General features: G+C 33.0%; 1 protein-coding gene across 1 annotated transcript in view; it reads right to left on the reverse strand.

The window, feature by feature from the left end:
* Positions 1-23,391, reverse strand: part of KLHL4 (kelch like family member 4) — a 135,578-nt gene that overhangs the window by 24,832 nt on the left and 87,355 nt on the right. Inside the window, 5 exon segments of the mRNA XM_044234714.1 lie at positions 2,665-2,877; positions 5,049-5,211; positions 7,210-7,434; positions 15,746-15,932; positions 18,413-18,625. Coding sequence (XP_044090649.1) covers positions 2,665-2,877; positions 5,049-5,211; positions 7,210-7,434; positions 15,746-15,932; positions 18,413-18,625 — 1,001 coding nt within the window.

Below are 23,391 nucleotides of genomic sequence, written 5' to 3' on the forward strand. Positions count from 1 at the left end.
GCAGGCTCCCTGCTGAGCAGAGAGCCCAATGTGGGACTCAATCCCAGGACCCCGAGATCATGACCCGAGCCGAAGGCAGTGGCCCAACCCACTGAGCCACCCAGGCGCCCCCAACATTAAGGTTTTTAATCCATTTTCAGTTTTCTTTGTGTGTGTGTATGGTGTAAGAAAGTGATCCAGTTTCATTGTTTTTACATATTGCTGTCTAGTTCTCCCAACGTCATTTGTTGAAGAGATTGTCTTATTTCCATTGGATGTTCTTTCCTACTTTGTTGAATATTAGTTGATGATAGAGTTGTGGATTTATTTCTGGGTTCTCTGTCCATTGATCTATAAGTCTATTTTTTGTACCAGTACCATGCCATTTTTTTTTTAATTACTACAGCTCTTTAATATAACTTGAAGCCTGGAATTGTGATGCCTCCAGGTTTGCTTTTTTTTTTTTTTCAAGATTGCTTTATTTGGGGTCTTCTGTGGTTCCATACGAGTTTTGGGTTGTTTATTCTAGTTCTGTGAAAAAATGTTGATATTTTGATAAAGATTGCATTAAATGTGCAATTGCTTTGGATAGTATACATATTTTAACAATTTTTGTTCTTCCAATCTTTGAGCATGGTATGCCTTTCCAGTTTTGGTGACATCTTTAATTTCTTTCATCAGGGTTTTATAATTTTCAGAGAACAATACTTTTGCCTCTTTAGCTAATTTTTTTCCTAGATATTTTATTGCTTTAGTATAATTATAAATGGGATTGTTTTCTTCTCTTTCTGCTCTTTCATTATTAGTATATAGAAATAAAACAGATTTCTGTACATTGAATTTCTCTCCCGAGACTTTACTAAATTCATTTGTTAGTTCTAGTGGCTTTTTGTTGGAGTCTTCAGGATTTTCTAGGCATAGAAATCATGTTATATTTAAATAGTGAAAATTGGACTTCTCCCTTGCTTATTTGGATGCCATTATTTATTTATTTATTTATTTATTTTTATTATTTTTGTTTTTTGTCTGATTGCTGTGGCTTAGACTTCCAGTACTATGTTGACTAAAAGTGGTGAGAGTAGATATCCTCGTCTTATTCCTGACCTTAAAGGAAAAAGAGTTCTTTCACTATTGTGTATAATGTTAGTTGTTTGTTTTCCATATATATGGCCTTTATTATGTTGAGTATATTCCCTCTAATCTTCTTTTTGAGAGTTTTTTTTAATCATGAATGGATGTTGTACTTTTTCTGCATAAATTAAAATGATGATATGGTTTTAATATAATTAATCTTTTTAAAACACACATAAAAACTATGACAGATCAATTATTTCCTATAAGAAACAGAATATTAGTGTTATCAATTATGATTCTATGTTTCTCAGAAGAAAACTTATAATATTCATATTTGTCCCTTTAGTCTTTTCTTCCTAAGTTCTGTCCTTTATATCACTGTTAGATCAAATTCCCCTAAACTGTTTTCTTTGTGTATTCCATTCCCCTTACATTTAATTTTCCCTTCACTACAAGTTAAAATGCAATATCTTCCACTTCAACATTTCAGACTATAAAATGCTCTGGTACTTATTTGAATTTTTGATTGTCCTCCCAAATTACATTTCAACCTAAAGTCTCTGCTTTTATCTACACTTCCTTCTCCTTTTTATCCATAGCTTTCATTGTGAATTTTTTTAGACCTGAAATTCCCTTCACTATATTGTGTATGTACAAAATACAAATTTTGTATTTTTTTAGGTTCTCCATGAATATTTTCTGTTCATGGAGAACTTATTTCTATGTTCTAGTTTTCTAGGTTCCTCCATGAATATTTTTGAGTGCATCATCCCATACTGATTTCCATATTTCAATTCTGATAACTTTACTAATTGTAAATTTGTCACTTGGCCTTAAGTTAATATATTTTAACTATTATACATTTTTTAAATATTTTATTTATTTATTTAACAGACAGAGATCACAAGTAGGCAGAAAGGCAGGCAGATAGAGAGGGGGAAGCAGGCTTCCTGCCGAGCAGAGAGCCCAATGCGGGGCTCAATCCCTGGGATCATGACCTGAGCTTAAGGCAGAGGCTTAGCCCACTGAGCCACCCAGGCGCCTCATTAACTATTATACATCTTAAAGGGAATGTGATTGTTATAACTACAAATCATATGACTGAGTTATTGAACAAACCTATCACACTTTATCCAAATGAATGTCTCCCATTTAAAGAATTTATCTTTGGAAAATTAAATACTTAATGTAATAGAGTTATTGTTCAAAATATAATTAACATTTCTTTTTGGAAATTCTTTCCATATAGTCTTTATCCTTTGGGGACAAATATTATTTTCAAGATAATAAAGTCATATTGATTTGAGATGGTGAATAGGTTGAGTGGTATAGTTTGACATTAAATTTCTTTATTCTTGCATCCCATTTTTAACATTGTTTTATAGGGTGATTATCAAACATTAAAAGAACATTTAAAGGGTATATTTCTTATGATGCACCTAAAATACATTAGAGGGAGTTCTTCAAAATATTTTGAGCCTAGGAATAAGGGGGAATTAAAAAAAATCTTCTGAAAGGATTAATATTTATTTGGAAGACAACTTTCTAGTAGCCCTCTTTCTAATTTCTGACAAAAATTAATATATTCATAAATAAATAGAAATGTTTTACCGTTCCACACAGCCAGAAAGCTTAGAACAATGGCTAGAAGCAGGGGCATCATGACCTCCGGCAACATATAAGAATCCGTTGTATGCTGCAACTCCCACACCTCCACGTCTTTTTGACATTGAAGCACACAGACTCCACTTGTTAGTGTGTGGATCAAAGTATTCCATTGATTTGAGGCAGGAACTTCCATCATGACCACCGATAGCATATAGCCTAGGAAAAAAGAACAGAAGTGTGAGTGTGTGTATTTGTGTGTGTATACAAGCATTTTTACACACACACACACACACACCTTGTACAAAGCATTTAAAGTTTATGATTATATGTTCTACTCCCTTAGTATTTTGTAGTGGATGGCCTGAGTTTGTGAATGGATAATTACCTAAAGGCATTTTTCAAGGTCTACTTCAAACTCCCAGGCTTCAGTGTTTTCATGAAATTTTGACATTATGGACTAAAACATCCCATTAGAAATGAAGTTAGACAGAGAGAAGAAATATCAAAACATTGGCAGTATTTGTCAATTATACCTCAGTAAACCTGGAAATTAAAATACAAAAGGGTAGGTAGGATTTTCCAAAGACTAACTACAGCGACATTACAATTTTGGCTAGGTTCAACTGAATAGCATTAAAATCCCTCTTATATTTATGAACTGATTTACTTAGTATTAAAAATATTAATCATTAAGAAGATTAACTTAATAAACAATGAAGAGAATAAGAATCAACAAACTGGATTTTTCCTAAGAAGATATATTAGCTATCCTATTTCTTCCATAAATTTTAGAATGCCAATTCTTATGATAAGAAGAATTTTTTTAATTTTTAATCTAATTTAAATTTAATCCTGCATCAATGAAAAACAAACATTTATTAAACCATATGTTTATAACTGCCTTTCATGCTCAGTTATGAATAATAACAAGTCAGTAAAACAAAAATTAGTCAAATTTGATGATTTCAGTCTGTTCTGTAATAGTTAGGAGATTGTTCCCAAGTCACTTGATATTGAGATCAGGCCAAAGATAAGCAGATTAAGGAGTATTTAAAGCTCCAAGACACTGTAAGTCAGGACATCCTCTTAAGAATAGACATTTACGGGGTGCCTGGGTGGCTCAGTGGGTTAAAGCCTCTGCCTTCAGCTCAGGTCATGATCCCAGGGTCCTGGGATTGAGCCCCTCATTGGGCTGTCCGCTCAGCGGGGAGCCTGCTTCCTTCTCTCTCTCTGCCTGCCTCTCTGCCTAGTTGTGATTTCTCGCTGTCAAATAAATAAAAAATATAAAAAAAGAATAGACATTTACTACTTTGTGCACAAGGTTCTATAAACAATCTTTGTTGAAATTTCCCAGTTATAATATGAAATATTGACTATCTATGGTCAGTACAGACACACAAGGGTGTCTCCTGCCACTGATAAATTCTTCTGTCTGAAATTGTCATCATTAAAGTCCCTTCTATATGCTGGTCATTGTTTCTAAAGGTCTTTTGTCAGGAAGGGCATAAGCCCCTGGAAGATGTAACAATTCAAAGATCTTAGCAACCTTTAATGTCATTGGGTTTTAATATATTACCTTGCTTTCATTGGCAAGTGATCAGGAAAGGGGAGAGATTCAGAAAGATATGACTTGGTGTAATAATAGAGTTGGGAACCCTGAACACTCAAGACAATGAAGAATAGAGAACAACAAGACTTGCCCTGTTACAAGACAAACCAAAGTTTTAATAAGAATAAATCATGATGTAAAAAAAAAAAATGGTAACTTCTCAAAGGCAAAAGTGGAACTTCTTTGCCTATAAATATGCTTCTCAAATTTAATGTGCTTACAAGTCACTTGAGGACATTTTTAAAATGCCAGTTCTGATTCAGGAAGTCTAGGGTGGGACTAAAATTCAGCATTTTTTTTTTAAAGATTTTATTTATTTATTTGTCAGAGAGAGAGGGAGAGAGAGCGGGCACAGGCAGACAGAGAGGCAGGCAGAGGCAGAGGGAGAAGCAGGCTCCCTGCCAAGCAAGGAGCCCGATGTGGGACTCGATCCCAAGACGCTGAGATCATGACCTGAGCCGAAGGCAGCTGCTTAACCAACTGAGCCACCCAGGCGTCCCTAAAATTCAGCATTTATAAATAGATCTCAGGTAGTGCTGATGCTGCTGGTCGAGGACTACACTTGAGTACCAACACAATACAAAATATTTAGTTAAATGTTCATTTTAGACAAGCATTTTCCCATATAATAAAGGGAAAGTTCCAACAAAGGACCTTTATTACTGATTACTAGGATGTCCCGGTCATTGTGAATGCTTATTGGTTGATGGACCACATCACCAAAGTGTTGTATCACATAACCTAGGAGTAAAGAGCTTTCATATTTGGGTTTACTCACTTATTGTTTAAGGAAGCAACACCAACTGTGCTTCTAGGAGTTGACATACTGGCCACATAATTCCACTGATGTCCCTCAGGGTCCCATCTTTCTACAGTATTTAGATAACTCCATCCATCATGACCACCAACAGCATACATTGGTCCTTCAAGTGTGGCTACACCTAGAAGATAAAAATAACATGAGGTCTCACCACATATAATGGATTTTTTTTTTTCATTTTACAAACAACTGGCTGCTTAAAAATTGTTTTTGTTTCTAAAATGGTTTTGTGTATGCATTATAATTTACTAATCTTGATATGAAACTAAACATGGTCTCTTCACCCTAGGATATTTTCAGGCATAGTTATTGTTATTGTATCATACATAGTTATATACATAGACACTGTATCAGGCAGGTTATCATTGTTGTAATACTGAGGTTAATGGAGGTAGTGGAACACACCATTTCCAGGGATGTAATAGAAAATGGAAACTAATTTTTAGCATAATTTCAACATCATTTTTTTAAATATAAGAGAGATGAGACATTTATACTGAATCTTAGGTAATTTTTAGGCTAGTCATAGGTTACATAATTTTTAGGTTAAAACCATGGTAGGTCTTTTTAAGCCCTGCTTTTTATTATAGTGATTAAAAAAATTCCCATGTGATAACCAAATAAACAGGGATTTTTGAGGTTTAGTTAGAAATTTGTTTCTTGGGGTCCCTAGGTGACTCAGTCATTAAGCGTCTGCCTTCAGCTCAGGTCATGATCCTTGGGTCTTGGGATTGAGCCCTGCATTGGGCTGCCTGCTCCACAGGAAGCCTGCTTCTACCTCTCCCATTCCCCCTGCTTGTGTTCCGTCTCTCACTGTGTCTCTTTCTGTCAAAAAAAAAGTTACATTCCATACAATGAATAACCCCTATCGAACTGCTTCTCTGGGAATTCACATAATTGACCTTTCCCCCTACCTTCTTCACCATCTCAATTAGCATCTCAGTGGTATAACTTCATCATTTCTACCTTCTTAGTAATACCAGTTAGATTTTAAAAACTTGCTATGATTTCTCTGTAGGATAGTTTTCTGAGTAATGACATAACTGAGTTGAAAAATTATATAGTTTATCATTTGACATAGACAATCTTTTAGATAATTTGGGGAAAAGACAATACCAGTCCTGAACCTGACACTTTTTAGATGTATAAATCAGTTTTTAAACAACTAAATTAAATTTAAAAATATCAATGGAAACAAATTTTTTCTTGGAATATCTACTAAATAAAAAATGTTTCTTGTGTATTGCTTTCAGATATATTATGGGAAGAATTATGTCTCTGAATTGTTAAAGAGATTAGCAATTGATTTAAGAAAATGCAAATGTTTAAAATAATGGGGGAAATTAACACAAAAAATTTTACAAAGCTATTATGCTTTTTAAACAAACTCTGAGATATTAAAAATGTATGTCATCTAAAGAAAGATGTACCCTGACAAATATTCAGGAGAATCAATGTTCCCAACTGTTTCAGAAGTCTCCACTTCATCTTTCTTAAACTTCTTGGAAATCTCTGGCTTAAGTATAATTTAGAGTTGCTCTCAATCAAAGCAAACATCTCCGCCTTGGAGCATCCCAAGCCTTTTGCTGAAATACAGATTTGCCTTTTATGGGAAGGGACAAAGTTCATCAGATTACAAACATAATGTCTTTCCATCATCAAATGCTTTTTGTTTTTCTTCAAATTAAGGTTAGATGAACCCTCCCTATTTTAGTTTTATGTTTTTTAATGATGTATTCTTTGCAAAACTTTTTATCCCTTTTAAAATGGTACCTTTTTAAAATAAATTTGAAGGGAGGCAGAGTTAGCAAGTATGACATCTGAAACAAGAAAAAAGTTTCACAAGCTTTTACCATTTGATTCAGCTTTTCAGCGTTTTGGAGATGTTTTGACTAAGGGTTTGGCTAAATCCCAATAATGTGCACTCATGATGAGCACTGGGTGATGTATGAAGTTGTTGAATTGCTATATTGTACATCTGAAACTTATATAATACCGTATGCTAATTATACTGGAATTAAAATAAAATAAAATCTTAGTAACGTGCAGCAGTATTTAATTTTTAAAAAGATCTACTAATGATGAATTTTTTAGAAACAATATAACATTAAACTCTTACCTAAGCCATGCCTATGTGTTGACATGGGAGGCATCACAGTCCAGATTTTGCTAACTGGATTAAAACATTCCATAGTATTCAAAGTTTTTAAACCATCTCTTCCTCCCACGACATAGAGCTTATTATCAATAACTGCAACTCCAAACTGAAGCCTATGGCCATTCATGGTACCAATATGTAGCCAGCTGTTGGTTCTGAGATCATATTTTTCAATTGTAGTGGTACCTTTTAAAGGGATATTAAACAATGGAAAAATTGCATGTATAAAAATTTTAGTTGACATCATCCACATTATATTTATGTACCTTTAATTTATAGCTTAGAATCAATGATTGCAACTCAAATTAAAGTACCTAATGATTCCCTAACCTGATTAATAAGGCAAAGGAAATATTTTGCTACTACCAGATCCAAATGGAAGAGTCAGAATAAAACAGGTTGGGGTACCAGGTGGTGGGTATTATAGAGGGCACGGCTTGCATGGAGCACTGGGTGTGGTGAAAAAATAATGAATACTGTTTTTCTGAAAATAAATAAATTGGAAAAAAAAAAGAATACCCAGAATTTGAAAAAAAAAACAAAACAAACAAAACAAACAAACAAACAAAAAAAAAACCAGTTCATTTTAATATATATGGTTTGTATACTTGTAATGGTTTCTTTGGTTATACTATGTTACTATTAGTACTAACACAGGTGTCAACATGATAATTTATGACAAAAAATTACTTTGGAATCTATTACCAACTCTTTACACATACATTATTATTTTAATTACCCTTGGTCATTCAATATATGAATTAGTGTCCCTTTATTTTATTTCGTTGCGTGTGTCTATGTTGATTTAAAATACAAGTGACTAAAGAAACAGGAATGAAAATTTCTTTTAAATAGGCCTTTTGTGTTGATTCATACAATTTTCCATGATGGTAAAATGAAGGATTATAATTAAAATAGATTAAAATATTTATAATTATTTATTATATTTAGAATTTAATTATGAGATATTGCTTACTTTGGTGTTAAAAAAAGTTAATTTTCTACTCAACTACTAATATGTTAATTTTACTACCATAGTATACTGTGACTACTGCCATAGTAAATTGCCACTACTTCATAATAAATTGATAATTTTTGCATCCATGTTCATCAGTAAAACTTGCCTGCAGTTTTCTTTCTTAGTAGCATTTTTATCTGGTTGTTATAAGAATAATACTAGCCTCATACAATAAATCAGAAAGTTTTCCTTTCTTTTCTATTTTTTAGAATAGTTTGAGAAGAATAGGCATTAACTCTTCTTTAAATGTTTGGCAGAATTACCCCATGAAGGCATGCAGCCCGGGACTTCTGTTCACTGAGAGACAGTGGATTGCTGATTTAATTTCCATTGCTGATTATTGGTCTATTCAAGTTTTCTACTTCTTCATATTTTGGTTTTTGTAGTTTATATGTTTCTAGGAACTTATCCATTTCTTCCAGGTTGTCCAATTTGTTAGCATATAATTTTTCATAATGTTCTTTTATAGTTATCCAGTGGTGTTGGCTTTTATTTCTCCTCTGTCATTTGTGATTTTATTTATTTGGTTCCTTTCCCTTTTGTTTTTGATAAGTCTGGCTAGAGGTTTATTAATTTTTTTTCCAAGAACTAGAGAACTAGGAACTAGTTCTTTGGAAAAAATAACAAAATTGATAAACCTCTAGTATACACATAGAGTGTACTTTAGACAGCTTTTGGCAGATTAAGGGAATTTTGTCACAAATGCACAGAACCAACCATAGGAAAAAGCAAAAAAAATTTTTTTTTCAGTTGTTATTCTACTGGGCAATTTGTGGAGAAAATATAATTCACTAGGTATGAGGAAAATATATTTACATCTGAACTGTATCCATTGGCCAATTATAATGCCGTGGTATGAGATCATACTGAGTCAAAGTTTAAGCAAAGTACATTGTATCTATGGCTGCTTCTGAAAGTTTTTCTATGTATATTAGATTAGTGAAGACAGTGTTTATTTCTTTTCTGTAATTTTAGATCTTTTCTGATGAATAGTCTACTGTAAGTATTTATGTTTCAAGAGTTAGGATTTTCACAATAAAAACTTGTGTATATGAAGATACTCATTATCCTTTCTCTTTAATCCCTCCATCTTTCACTGGTAAGATAGATTTTGCTGAATGCTGATTTACAGATCTACAATTGCTCTATTTATTACATTTACTATTTACATCGCTTAGAAGAATATCTTTTCTACACTAAACATCTTTGAATGATCCTGTTAAAGTGGGAATAACTACAAAGAAACTCACATCAACTTTCACTCTGTCAACCAACCTATTTCTTCTGAATGTTTTCAGATCTTTCCATGTCCTCATTCTAATATCCCAAATTGGTCTTCTTATCCACTTCTTCCTATTTTAACTTTCTATTTCAAACTCTTTTCATTAGTGGAATTTACCAAAAAATGAATTCAGATAGGAAATGAAGACTAGACTGCTCTACTTACTCAAATTACAGAGATATTAATAGTGAAGTAGTCAAGAAATTGTACAAGGCTACAATAATCAAGTATGTACAGAAGATTTACACTGAAATAATGTAGAAGTCTGTTTTATGCCAAGTTATTTTTTTCTTCTGGGCATTAGATGAAATATAGAAGATTAATATATCTCACATCTCTTATTTTTGTCTATGAACATATATAACTGTTAGTTCTATATCTTGAATTCTAAAGATTTCTTCAGCCCATTTACCTCCCTCCACTATTGCTTTAACTAATTAAAATGTAAATCCCATAACTGGCCTACAATGTCAGCTCTATATTTGATGGGAAAACTTAAATTAGATTTTTTTTAACTGAGGTCTCTCCTTAGGACTCATTTTATGATGTTTCTGTGTATATAGATCTTCTTCCCTAAAACATGGCAAATACAATTTCTCAATTCATCTCTAAGCTCTTATTCAACACTCATTTATAACCTGGTTAAGAGGAAACAAAACAAACCTAAAGTTGTCATCTTGTTGGGAACATGATAGTTCCTATACCTGTGAATATATATGATTTAGCATCCTAAGTTGTTGGGTCACATCCTTGTGATGTTCAAACTAAAACAACTCCTAAATCAACATGAAGGGGCCCAAGGGTTCCCCTGGACTTAAACTGCCCACTGCAGATTTCCCCACAAGAAGCCAAGATAAAATTGACAGTGGGAAATAAATTAATTGACTTTTTATTGGACAAAGTGTAATATATTTTTTATTAAAGCTATTCAAGTTTGATGGTTTAATTAAAGTATACATGTTTTTTGGAGTTATCATCATCAAATATAATACAGATAACTAGCTTTTATTCTACCTGCATGTATTAGTTAAATTTTTGTTGTAACTATTGTAATTTGTCAACAAAATTACTTAAAATAATGATTGATTTTATCTAATGAAGTTCACATGGGTAATTGTTAAGAACAATTAGGTTGAATAGATAAAACAGTGTATAGATAAATTTTAAATAGCTTCCAAAATCTTTGGTAATCTGAAACTTTGAAGTTTTGCTAGGTTAAATAATAAATTGGGTTAAATTCATTGGATGTCCAAGTCTTTACAAAATAAGATAAAATGTTAATGTTTTAACATTAATTACTAAATATAGGTCTATCTGGTTTTCACTTCTTATTACAGAAAACTAAATATACTTTGGTCTGCCAATAGGCACGACTTATGCTTTATTAAAAAGTTCTATAAAAATTACATTTCTACAAAATATAAAATATATTCATAAATTTGCCAATCTAAAACATTCTGGTCTGATAGACCATTCACAACCTGTCACTACTTAGTTTTCACTGGAGAAAGATTTTAAGAGTTAAAATTCTGATACATGTATTTGAGACTGCTGGAAATGATAAGGAAAGCAAGTCTGTATATAGGAAAATAGGAGATTTGTAAGAAAGGTATAAGGAATAAAAATACATTTTTATTGAGGGAAAAAAAGGTAATTTTTCCTAAAATGAAACTGGCTATGTAGACATAAGGGTCATGATAAAATTTGAATTAAAAAAAGCAGTTGTAGAAAGTTTATGTAGGGGAATCTTTGGGGAAAAATATTTATGGTTAGGATTCACTAAGATTGGAAAAAATGAATTTTAAAAGTACAGTGATATAAGATTGGAATTTGGTTCCAATTGGAAATTGGCTTAAATTTGTTAAAAAGACAAAATTTTCTTTTATTGTTCATCTACCTTTGATAAGAAATTATAAACAAAGTATTTTATCTTTATTTGCACAGAAAAACAAGGTTTCTATGTTTGTTTCTATTAGGTCTTTGGTGACCAAATCTTCTCAATATTAAAGGAGTTAAGTTTTGCTAACAACCAGGTAACCCTTTGATTTGCCTTTGGGATCTATCATTGTTAGCTTGGTTAAGTAAATAATAAAATATTAAATTTTATTGTGATCTATTATCTTATTTAGGCATATGGTTTAGAATCTTCTAAGCTTCTTAACAAACTTCCTAAAAATTCAAATTCTAAATAAGTCTTTTTGATTTCTTAAGCTTGTTTATTTGGTATGTTGTTACATTGGAAGCATTGTCAAACAAAAATTAATTATTTTTGTTAGATTATATTATGTGGGTAAATACTGGGATGGTTCTAAGAGTTATGCAAAATTCCTAAAGTTTTAGTATGTCTTGACATAATGCCGTAATTCTAGTTATTAAAATGTTGTGCATCAAAGAAATTACTGAATTTCCTTGTCAACTACATTATATTAAACTCTTATCATATTTTTAAACATGGCCATTTTTGAGTCTTTTGTCACTTGCAGTTATTCTGGTGCTCTTGTAAAATGCATTTCAGCTTCAAGGAGATTCATGAAAAGGACTTTTGACAGACGCAGGTCTGATACTTTTAAGATCATAAAACTAAATTAAGAATTTCCAGAACTAATGAAAAAACTGCATTCCAACAGAACAAGAATTAATAACATGGTACTAGGTAATTTTAAAAGACGATTATATTTTTTATAATTCTTATTTAAATCATTGATGTTTCTCTAACGTTTGCTCTTCCAAATTTAAGGAGACTTTTTCTCTTAAGATAAGTATGACTTACAGAAATGTGATAAAAATATTATTTTGTGGGGACACCCAGGTGACTCAGTTGGTTAAGTGACTGCCTTCAGCTCAGGTCATAATCCCAAGGTCCTGGAATCCAGTCCAGCATTATGCTCCTGCTCAGTGGGGAACCTACTTTTACCTCTTCCTACCCCTCCCCCTACTTGTGCTTTCTATCTCTCTCTTTCTCTCTGACAAATAAATAAATAAAATATTTAAAAAATATTATTTTGTAAACACACTGAAGTATTTATTTTTCTCCCTACCTGATCCTTGAGGAATTTAGAAACTCTCAATGAGTTTCTTTCTGTGATGGCAATTATCATCACTTGCAAAAATTCAATGAAAATGGATACTCCTTATAACAAGAGACCATTGGAAACAGTGGTTATTTTACCAAGGCTTTAAGTGGAATGTCCTATTTATGAAAGACATACATAGACTCAGATATAATCAGACAGCATTAAGGAACTAAAGTTGAATGTATGGAGTTAATAAAGCCCCTTGAAAATAATGGCCTAACACCTTGTTTACAGATTTCCCACCAACCTTACCACGTAAGTAAAAAATGTCAGATCCTGAAAGGTGCAGGAACCTCAAGATATTTCAGGTACTTCAGGAAGAGAAGAATTCACCCAAAGCTACAGGTATTGCAGGAAAATCTGATGGCAAGTATTTGACCTACCATCTGGCCTTCAGAGGCTATTGAAAGTTTAATCTAAAATTTATTATAAAAACTCTGGCAAAGCAGGTTTAAAACAATCTCTATGGTCAATCACTATTCTTGCTGTACTGATATAAATAATTATGTAAAAATTAATCAAATTTATTAAAACTAAACTTATCTTACAAAATATCAGTCTTAATTTGGCTATCTTTGACAAGATTGAAGGTGACTTTAGAGAAAATATTACAGTTAAGTAACACAGCTTCATGGATATTAGATTCTTGTCTTGATTATCTTTGAGTGTTTGTTGTTTGCTTATAAAACTTGGCTGGATCTAAATTCTTCTGGTTTCCTCCAGTATGACTCTCCTAAATAAACTTAGAAAGAATGAATACCCACCATTTGCATCAACATGTGTGGAACTGGAGGAGATTATGCTAAGTTAAATAAGTCAAGCAGAGAAAAACAACTATCATATGGTGTCACTTATATGTGGAACATAAGGAATAACATGGAGGATGTTAGGAGAAGGAAGGGGAAAATGAAGAGGGGAAAATCAGAGGGGGAGATGAACCATGAGAAACTATGCACTCCGGGAAACAAACTGAGGGTTTTAGAAGGGAGGTGTTGGGGGTATGAGTGAGCCTGGTGTTGGGTATTTTGGAAGGCATGGATTTAATGGAGCACAGGGTGTTTTATTCAAATGATGAATCATGGAACTCTACATCAAAAATTAATGATGTACTGTATGGTAACTAACATAACATAATAAAAATAAATAAATAACAAAACTGTCCTTTTTCCTGAAGCCTTGCAAATTGAAGCTAGACAACTCAAGAGAAAGTTCAGAGAAATTGCCGAAATAGCTCATAATATAGACAATCGTCATGCCTGTGGCTCTATGAGCCACTCAAAGAGTCACTGGAGACATTTAAACTACAAACCATAAAAATCCATCAGATTGCCAGTTCCTACTTCCACTTCATCTGAGGATGCTTTGAGCCTGACATCTAAAAATCTTCTCTTTGGGAACATTTGGATCTCAGATAATGGGTTTATAATTTACTCCAAACATTAACCTTTTTATGTTTGTTTGTTTGTTTCCATTGACACTGGGGAGGGTATGTGTTGTGATGAGCACTGTGTATGGTGTAAGACTGATAAATCACAAACCTGCACCCTTGAAACAAATAATACATTATATGTTAATAATTTAAAAAAAACAAAAATACACCAACCTCAGTAATAAAATATACAGCTTACATACATTTGTATTGCTATGCTTTCAATGTGTAGTTGCTATTAAAACTACTCAGATTAAAATACATCTGAAGGTAGAAAAAAATAAATACCTTTTATTAATTACCTTATTGCTTGCTGAACAAAGCATAATCTATATAATAGCTAACACCACTTGCTGTACCTATATTAACTCATCCTTGGAAGTAAGAACCCAGAGAGACAAAATCAGGCAGCAAGCCACATGGCTGCATAGGCGTTTGCCCACAAGTTCCATTTTTCCAGGGTGGCTAAAACTAGATTACTGATCTATTCTTTTTGATACTGATCCATTCTCTTGGTATCAGGTCAATTTTAGAGAGAATGATAAAATTGAGCTTAACTATACTGTTATTATTCCTTAGGCTATACTTGGGGAGAAAGTTAATGAGGCCAAGCAGTGCCAAACAATGTAGTAAAATGAGATAAGAAACTATCTCTGATACCCCCACCAAGAGAACAAGAGACCAAAAGCTATGTCCTGTACCATGTAAAATACTTCCATTCCAAAGCCCATAGTCTGCCCTACTTCAGCTTGAAGCAGTTACAGAAGATGGACCTCTACGTACTTTCCATAGAAATGGAATGTAGGACTGACAATGGGGATTTGTAACAGCACTCCAACTGGTATAAGGGTTAACTTACTTCAAGCTTTCACACTCATTTGTTGATCTAAGCCCCTTGGTTTATAATAGAATTAACCTACTTCCCTTGAGATTTTGCAGACCACTGGCCTTGGAGAATAAAGGACCAGACAATCCCAAAAGACAAGGCCTGACCACATTTGAGAAGAGCTGTCACTGATGCCAGCAAGTCTTTTCAAGTTCATGTTGGCATATGATTAACCATCTAAGCACCACATTCTGCACATAACCCCTACAATTCCCCAAATCTTCTCCTTTAAAAACCCTCTGATTTCTTCTATACTGGGTAGATGGTCTTCGGGACATTAGTCCACCATCTTCCCAAGTTGCTGACTTTCTGAATAAAGTAACATTTCTTTTCCCACCATTACTTGTATCTTGAGTATTGATTTTCACATGGCAAGCAGCTGAACCCCAGTTTGGAACCAGTTTTCCATCCTGTAACATCAGCATTTCAAGATTCTTTGGAGCTTGACAGGCCCCTTTCTGTTGAAAAACACATATGTTTTTTTAATATATATACAAATTTTCTAAACCCTTCTATTTATGATAAACCTTAAGTAAGTTTACCCCGAAAACATCATATTATAAAGTAAATTTTCAAATTTAAAAATTGTTGCCATAAAATAAAAGTAACTGTTAAGAGCTTAGCTAACACTAATTAAATGATTATATACCATAAGGTAAGAAAAAATAGCAAAATTACATAAAGTGTGCTATTTATTAAAATTAGCTTTAGATGCACAAAATTAAATATGGATTTAATGCCATAATTTGGGGGGTGTTGAGAATATCCTTTTTTGAATGATACTTTCTAAATTAATCATTCCTGTTACCTTTCATAGCATCCATGCCTCCAACAGCATAAAGTGCCCCCACAGTTGATTTTCTAGGCTTTGTCCGAGGGCTTTGCATCATAGGTCTTCTCTCAGGTAAGAGATGGTACTTCATAGCTTCCATTAGGAGCTTCTGACACTCAATATTACCAATAAACATGGAGCTATTTTCAAGATCCACCAGTAACTGAAAAGTAATCATGTATGGTATATGAAGTAAATAACCCAACATGAAAAATAACATATTTTTGCTTATATAACTTTGGAGAAAACTTGAGCTAATTCAGATGTAAAAGTGTTAGTATTTTAAGTTACTTAGTAGTATATTTTTATGTTCACTTAAGATTTAAAATGATTAAAGATCTCATAGTAGTACCTACTGATCTTTTCAGATTTGTTTGACATATTAAACATCTTTTTTTTTTTAAAGATTTTATTTATTTATTTGACAGAGAGAGAACACAAATAGGCAGAGAGGCAGGCAGAGAGAGAGAGGAGGAAGCAGGCTCCCTGCTGAGCAGGGAGCCCGATGCGGGACTCGATCCCAGGACCCTGAGATCATGACCTGAGCCGAAGGCAGCGGCTTAACCCACTGAGCCACCCAGGCGCCCTATTAAACATCTTTTGACTAGATACACATGTAGTATCAAGAAGTGAAAGTGAAAAGACACTTATAAAATGGGTTATTGAAAGCAGTCTATGTCTACACAAAGTCTAGCTATGTCTACACAAAGCAAGCATCTTGCAGTCTACTGCATGTAGCTAAATAAGCAGCCACCTTATTGGTGGATTTAGAGAAGCTGGTACAAACATGCTCAGTTAAAATAAAGTAGTATCACCCATAAAGAATTGCATCTTTATCATCAAATCACTTCTGTAAAATATTTTGAAAGTAGATGCTTTTTATTTACACATATATATGTGTATATCAGTAAAGCATATGTGTTAGTAGGTAGCCAAAACATCAGCAGTAGTACGTATCAATCCTTTCTAACCATCACCGCCTGGCAGACACTAAGACCCTCATTGAATTGGATAAAAGCTAAGTAAAATATTTTTGCTGAGGTGAGCTGAGGATATGTGAAGAACTTGTTTCAGAATTTTACCAAGAGTCATTTATATTGGTTCACTGGAGTTTTGGGTCCACAGTATCAAAGGACATTGAGAGGAATTGCAGTTTGGCGTAGAAATGCTACTTTCACCCCATAAAACTTCCCTGAAGTTTTCCATTCTACAGTACTTAACCCCAGCTTAGTTCTCATCCTACCTGTAATCTCTTATAGATCACTATTTTGATTTGGCTGGTGAGACCTCTGGTATTTCCTTAATGCATATGCTGCTGAAAATAAGTTTAAAAAACTGGACTATGTAACTCATTTTCAAAATATTCTTCAGGGACTTACCACCATTTTTTTCATATATTTCATTTCTAGAATATTTTTTAAAGTAACTATTAAAATTGTTTTAGAAATTCTATAATCAATTTTATATTACCCACCACTACCATCTTTAGGGAAAGTTCACAACAGTCCACATTTTGGGCATAAGGGATACTCAGGAGTAGAAGGCCAAAGACCATCAGTTGTGTGTTTGGGCTAGAAATTTCTCCTTATTCCAATAAAGTAAGACAAGTCAAAACAAAGCAGTTTAATGAACAAACATATAGACTAAACAATATAAATTTAAGGACCTCCAATCCATTATACCAATGCATCTCAATTTTTTCATATCTAAGAATCCTCTGGCAAACTTATTAAGACATGGATTCCTTGGCCTCACTCCCATAACTTGTTTCAGTAGGTCTATGGTGAGGGCTTGGGAAACTGGGTTTCTAATAAGCTCTCAGGCAATGCTATGTTGCTAGCTCAGGGCTATTTTGAGTAGCACTGTCTTAGAGAATCTAATAAATCATATAGACCCTTTCATGAGAATAACACATGTGGACACATACACAAAAACATAAAATTTCCAAAGATTCTGAACCTTGGGTCTAAAATTACATGTATATTTTAATGTTTCTATTTTAGTGTTACTATTGCCTTGCCTTGTATAAATTTGCTATACCCAAGAAGGCAGTGCTCTTTCATTGCATATGGATAAATTCTTAGGAGCAAATATGTAGCTCCATGGATTTAATTAACAGATAAAAGTTTTAAAAAAGTAGAGAAATCATCAGTAAATTAATATTCTATTTTTCAATATTAACATATAATTTCAATATTAACATTTAATATTAACATCTAATTTGTTGAAGCTAGACTAATTTTAATGTTAATGAAACTACTGACCCACTAGATCTAGATGAAGCTCCTCCTTCCAGTATGGATGAGTAACTGGCTTGCCTAGAAGGTAGGCAGAAAAAAAAAAAAGCCTAGTCATTTTCTCTGTTTCTTACAAGTGCTGTTTGGTAAAGAAGAAATTGAAATTAAAGAATATGTTTTAGAGATTATCTCTAGATTTTTTAAGGATGATCTATAGCTTTTTTTCTATTTCTCTCTGCATCATAGATAGTGTTAATTGAAGACTGGATAAGTCCTTCTGTGAGACAAGTACCATACACTCCAGTTAACAGAAATCCTCTGAATAAAATAAAATTAGACAAAAAAAGAATGGATTAATGTCTAGTGGTAGTTTAGAACTATGTGTTACCTGGGTAAATTTCCATACCTGTGGTGGAAGTAATGGCAGTCTGATATAAGAAAGCAACATTGCTAGGTATCGTTGCCTAGCCTGTACATCGTATCCCACCCACTGCATTAAAGCATGGAGAATTGTTTCTTCATCAGGAACATTAATGTCATCACTGCACAGAAGTTTTGAAATTTCATTAGCTGGAAGCAGGAGGAATTCTTGGTTCTTTATTACCTCAATGAAGTGTTCCTAGAAAAGAAAGGTCTTCTACTGAAACTTTGTAATTTAGAAATGTCTTAACAAAATAAGCATATAAAAGAACTTTGTTAAAATTCATAAAAGAGGGGCACCTGGGTGGCTCAGTGGGGTAAAGCCTCTGCCTTTGGCTCAGGTCATGATCCCAGGGTCCTGGGATCCAGCCCCGCATCTGGCTGTCTGCTCAGCAGGGAGCCTCTTCCTCCTCTCTCTATGCCTGCCTCTCTGCTTATTTGTGATCTCTCTGTCAAATAAATAAATAAATAAATAGAATTATTTTTAAAAAATTCATAAAAGACAGTAAGGACAGATACGTGCATTTATAACAAATAGGTGCCATTACTGTCTGTGACAGAGGACATGGGGAGTCTTCTGAAGTTGAGGAGCCAAATGTTACAACTGAGAACACAAGTAAAGGGCTTTATTTAGTCATTGAACGAAAGTAAAGAGCTTAAGTATTTCATAGGCCACATGGATAGTGTCTGAGTTGATACAAATGTTTTTCTTTCCTAGCTATTGTAGGTGGCAGCAGCTTATGATTCCAGAAGTGACTGACATTGAGTTGGTCTTTAGCCAAAAATCTTAAGAGGAAAGGTGGGAAATTTTCAAGGTGGGGTCTACCTTGAAGACCTGGGAGAGGTAGCTCCAGTTGTGCATTTGAGGGGGCAACATACTGAATTCCTTTGCGTTGGAACAAACAGATTGATGACAAACTCTTTTCTCTTATGGACAACCATGATCTATTAACCAACTAAGGCAAAGGTATATTTTACAATGAATACTTCACAGATTTAGGACAATCTAAAAGGGACTCCTATGGAGTTTTGGGGGGGAGGGGGTGAATGGTGTAGTCTTGCAATTTTTATATATTATTCCTTAATTCTCTCTTCTGTCACAATGTTAAATTCTATCAAGTATCAAATTCCAGGCAGCTGTGTTTCAATTTTTTCATCAAAACATCACTATGTATTTTTTTAATTTAAAAGTCTCATATTTTTCTTGACAATTATTGTTTTCAAAATTTTTCATAGCAAAAAAAATCTCATTTTAAAAGTGATAAAATACACTTCCAAAACAGTGATAAACATGTCTACTTGGTAATTTATGTTACAGCATAAAGAGATATGCTTGAAGTAGTTTAAAAGAGCCTCTAAATAAATTGCAGGGATCTTGGATGAATCAAATCACTCCCTCAGCTCCACTCAGAGTTTTGTCATTATGGAACTGAGTTAGCTTAATAATTAAATTATTCATACAAAAATTGTTGTTTGATAGACCCATTGGGAGTTCTGGTATCATAAATTCCAAGCTAACTTGCCTATTTAAATGAAGAACCCTCTTGTGACTAAGGTAAACAAGAGAGGCCTGCTGTTTTTAATGTAGCAGATGTCCCTAGTTGAAAACCCTCTCACCTACAGCAAAGTAAGGGAACTAGTATTATAACTAATAATACATTACATTTATACAGCACATCACACTTTCACAAATGTTGAGTAAAAAAAAAACAAAATAAGTCATTACCAATCTGATCTTCTATGTGGTGAAATTATTCTGATGAGAAAATTGGCTATGTGAATTGTTTTGTCTCCTGTGCAATAAATGGCAAAGTACAGACTCAAACCTAAGTCTTCAGGTCTATTCCATTTTGCTCAACACCTCAGCTGCCTTTCATAAGTGACATAATTTTTATGACTAGGTTAAGAAAAAGTAAAATTCTAAAAATGTATGGTTAGCCATTACTGGTAGTGTATGCAAGCTCTGAGAGTTTATATCATCATGTCGATATGATGGAAGACCCTGTATCTCATTTTCCTTTCTATCTACTCTCTAATGAAAGAAAAGAAAAATAGAAAGTAAATGAGAGAAAGAGGGAGAGATTGGCCCAGTTTGTTAAAAAAATACTCAATGGCTAATGTGGATCATAGAAAAATCAATCAAATTTGGTTATGCATTTGAAAAAGTTAGGAATGATTCAAATAGTTTATATGATGGTTATATTTTTAGTGACAAATTAGAGATTACAACAGAATTTGTTATGGTTCCATAGTAACTTCCTGATGAGAATACTGAAAAATTTTTGGCAATATAGTAACTTAGTCTAAATATATATATATATATATATATATATATTGATTTGAAGTATGTACATAAGGCACAACAATATCCAGTACTGTAGAGAAATATTTAGTTAACCTAGAAGATTAATTTTAAATTATTTTATTTTTGAATTATTTTATTTCTTTTTTTAAATTTATTTATTTGACAGAGAGAGATATCACAAGTAGACAAAGAGACAGGCAGAGAGAAAGAAGAGGAAGCAGGCTAGTCCTGTTGAGCAGAGAGCCCGATGCAGGGCTAGATTCCAAGACCCTGGGATCATGACCTGAGCAGAAGGCAGAGGCTTTAACCCACTGAGCCACCCATGCACCCCTATTTTATTTCTAATTTCAAGAAAAACACTTTCTTCTCTACACTTTTCCAAGAGGTTTGATACTCATTTTTTTAATCCACACGCACTTTGTTGTAAAATTTGCTAGATGAATGTAACGTACTTGCTAAGTGTTTCATCAGTGCAGACTACTGTTTATAGAATCACGATGGCTAACTTAATGTGTTAACTTATCCTTGGAGTGTAAAGTTTGGATCAAACATTATTCTGGGTGTATCTGTGAGGATGCTTCTGAATGAAGCCCATTCATATTAGGGAGGGCTACCTGTTATATACAGTCTATGATTAAATGTTTATAACTGAGTCTTGAGAGTTTAATATTATTCTTAAACATTAATATTATTTGTGTTTTTACAATATCAATACAATATTACAAAAAACACTATTATAGCAAGACTTTTTGGCTACTTTTCTTTATTTATAGTAGATACTAAAATAACTAAAAAAAGCAATAATATGTTTTTTGCCCATCCTGCTTAACACTCAGTTCCAGTCACATAATAAGAAAAGAAAGACAATTTCTTTTTATTTTTTTAAGATTTATTTATTTATTTATTTGACAGACAGAGATCACAAGTAGGCACAGAGGCAGACAGAGACAGAGAAAGGAGGAAGCAGGCTCCCCGCCGAGCAGAGAGCCCAATGCGGGGCTCCATCCCAGGACCCTGAGATCATGACCTGAGGCGAAGGCAGAGGCTTAACCCACTGAGCCACCCAGGCGCCCCAGGAAGATAATTTCTTTTTGAGCAACAAAAATAATTCAAGCTGTTTATCAGGATGTGTTTTGACTGTGAGAGTAAGATAACAGGAAACTTAATACTTAGTTTAAGAATATAAGTAAATTAACAGGTAGTTTTCAAGTTTGGCTTTTGTGGTAGGATTAATCTTTGAACTATGTAACTGATGTTCCTATAGACTATGTGGTAACTATATTTAGCATATAGGAATATAAATAGTATAATTTAATAACATATATTAAACAGTCCATCAATTATAATATAATTCTCCCCATAATGCTACAGTTTCAGGACTCTGTTTGAAACTTCAAATTTTGAATAATGACCAGGGATGGGAAAAAAAGGAAGAACATTTTACCAAGCAAATTTAGAGAATTAAAATATAGAAAGTTGAAAAATTTAAGATCTGTATTAAATGTTAACAAAATAATATTTATGTACTCTTAATATCAAACTCATAATGTTAATTTAATTTTAGATGTTATTTTCTATTGTTTTCTTTTATGTACTTGCCTTTTTATTTTTGAATCTTAAAGAACTGTAACGATTGTCTTAGCTTGAAGTATTTATCTTTTTGATTGGGTTTCACAGAAAGATCCACCTCATATTTTTCCTGCTTCAGAGGTTCAAAAGTTCATTTTTTCCTTTGCATCACAGAATTATTAGTATTAATGTAATTTAATATCCTCTAGCTACTTTTTCTTGCCTCCTTACAGACAATCTGTATTTCATGTCACTGTCACTTGATTGACTAAAGATAGTCTTATCCTATGCAACTTTTAAAGAATAGTCACATACAAACATGTTCAGTTAATTTATTAAAATTACTCATAGAATTGAGAAGGATTTTAAGTTAGTTAAGTTTAAAGGATTGAACTGCAAGTTGTTTTTAACCAAAATAGATATTTTTATTAAGACATAAAATATACATTCTGTAAAATTGGCTGATTTTGATAGTTCTTAAGCTCTTCCAGTTAATATTGATATATTAATTAGTTTTTAATTAATTATTGAATGTTACTTAACTTCAATTAAATATAATAATGTACATAATTTTAGAAATTAAAGTTCTAATGTTACAAAAATAAGGGACAAAGAAACAAATAATCTGACTTAAAAATGAGCAGAAGACATGAACAGACATTTTTCCAAAGAAGACAAACAGATGGTCAATAGACACATGGGAAGATGCTCAACATCATTGAACATCAGAAAAATACAACTGAAAGCTAATGAGATTTCATCTCACATCTCTCAGAATGGTTAAAACTAACAGCACAAGAAACAAAAGATGTTGGTGAGGATGTGGAGAAAGGGGAAACCTCTTACATTATTGTTGGAAATGTGAACTGGTGCAGACATTCTAGAAAACAGGATGGAGTTTCCTCAGAAAGTTAAAAATAGGACAGCCCTATCATCCAGCGATTGCACTACTAGGTATTTACCTAAATAATACAAAAATATTAATTTGAAGTGATACATTCACCCTGAGGCTTATAGCAATATTATCAACAATTACCAAATTATGAAAGAACCCAAATATCCATCAACTGATGAATGGATAAAGAAGAAAT

This window comes from Neovison vison, chromosome X (assembly GCF_020171115.1).
Source record: "Neovison vison isolate M4711 chromosome X, ASM_NN_V1, whole genome shotgun sequence".
Lineage (NCBI taxonomy): Eukaryota > Metazoa > Chordata > Mammalia > Carnivora > Mustelidae > Neogale > Neogale vison.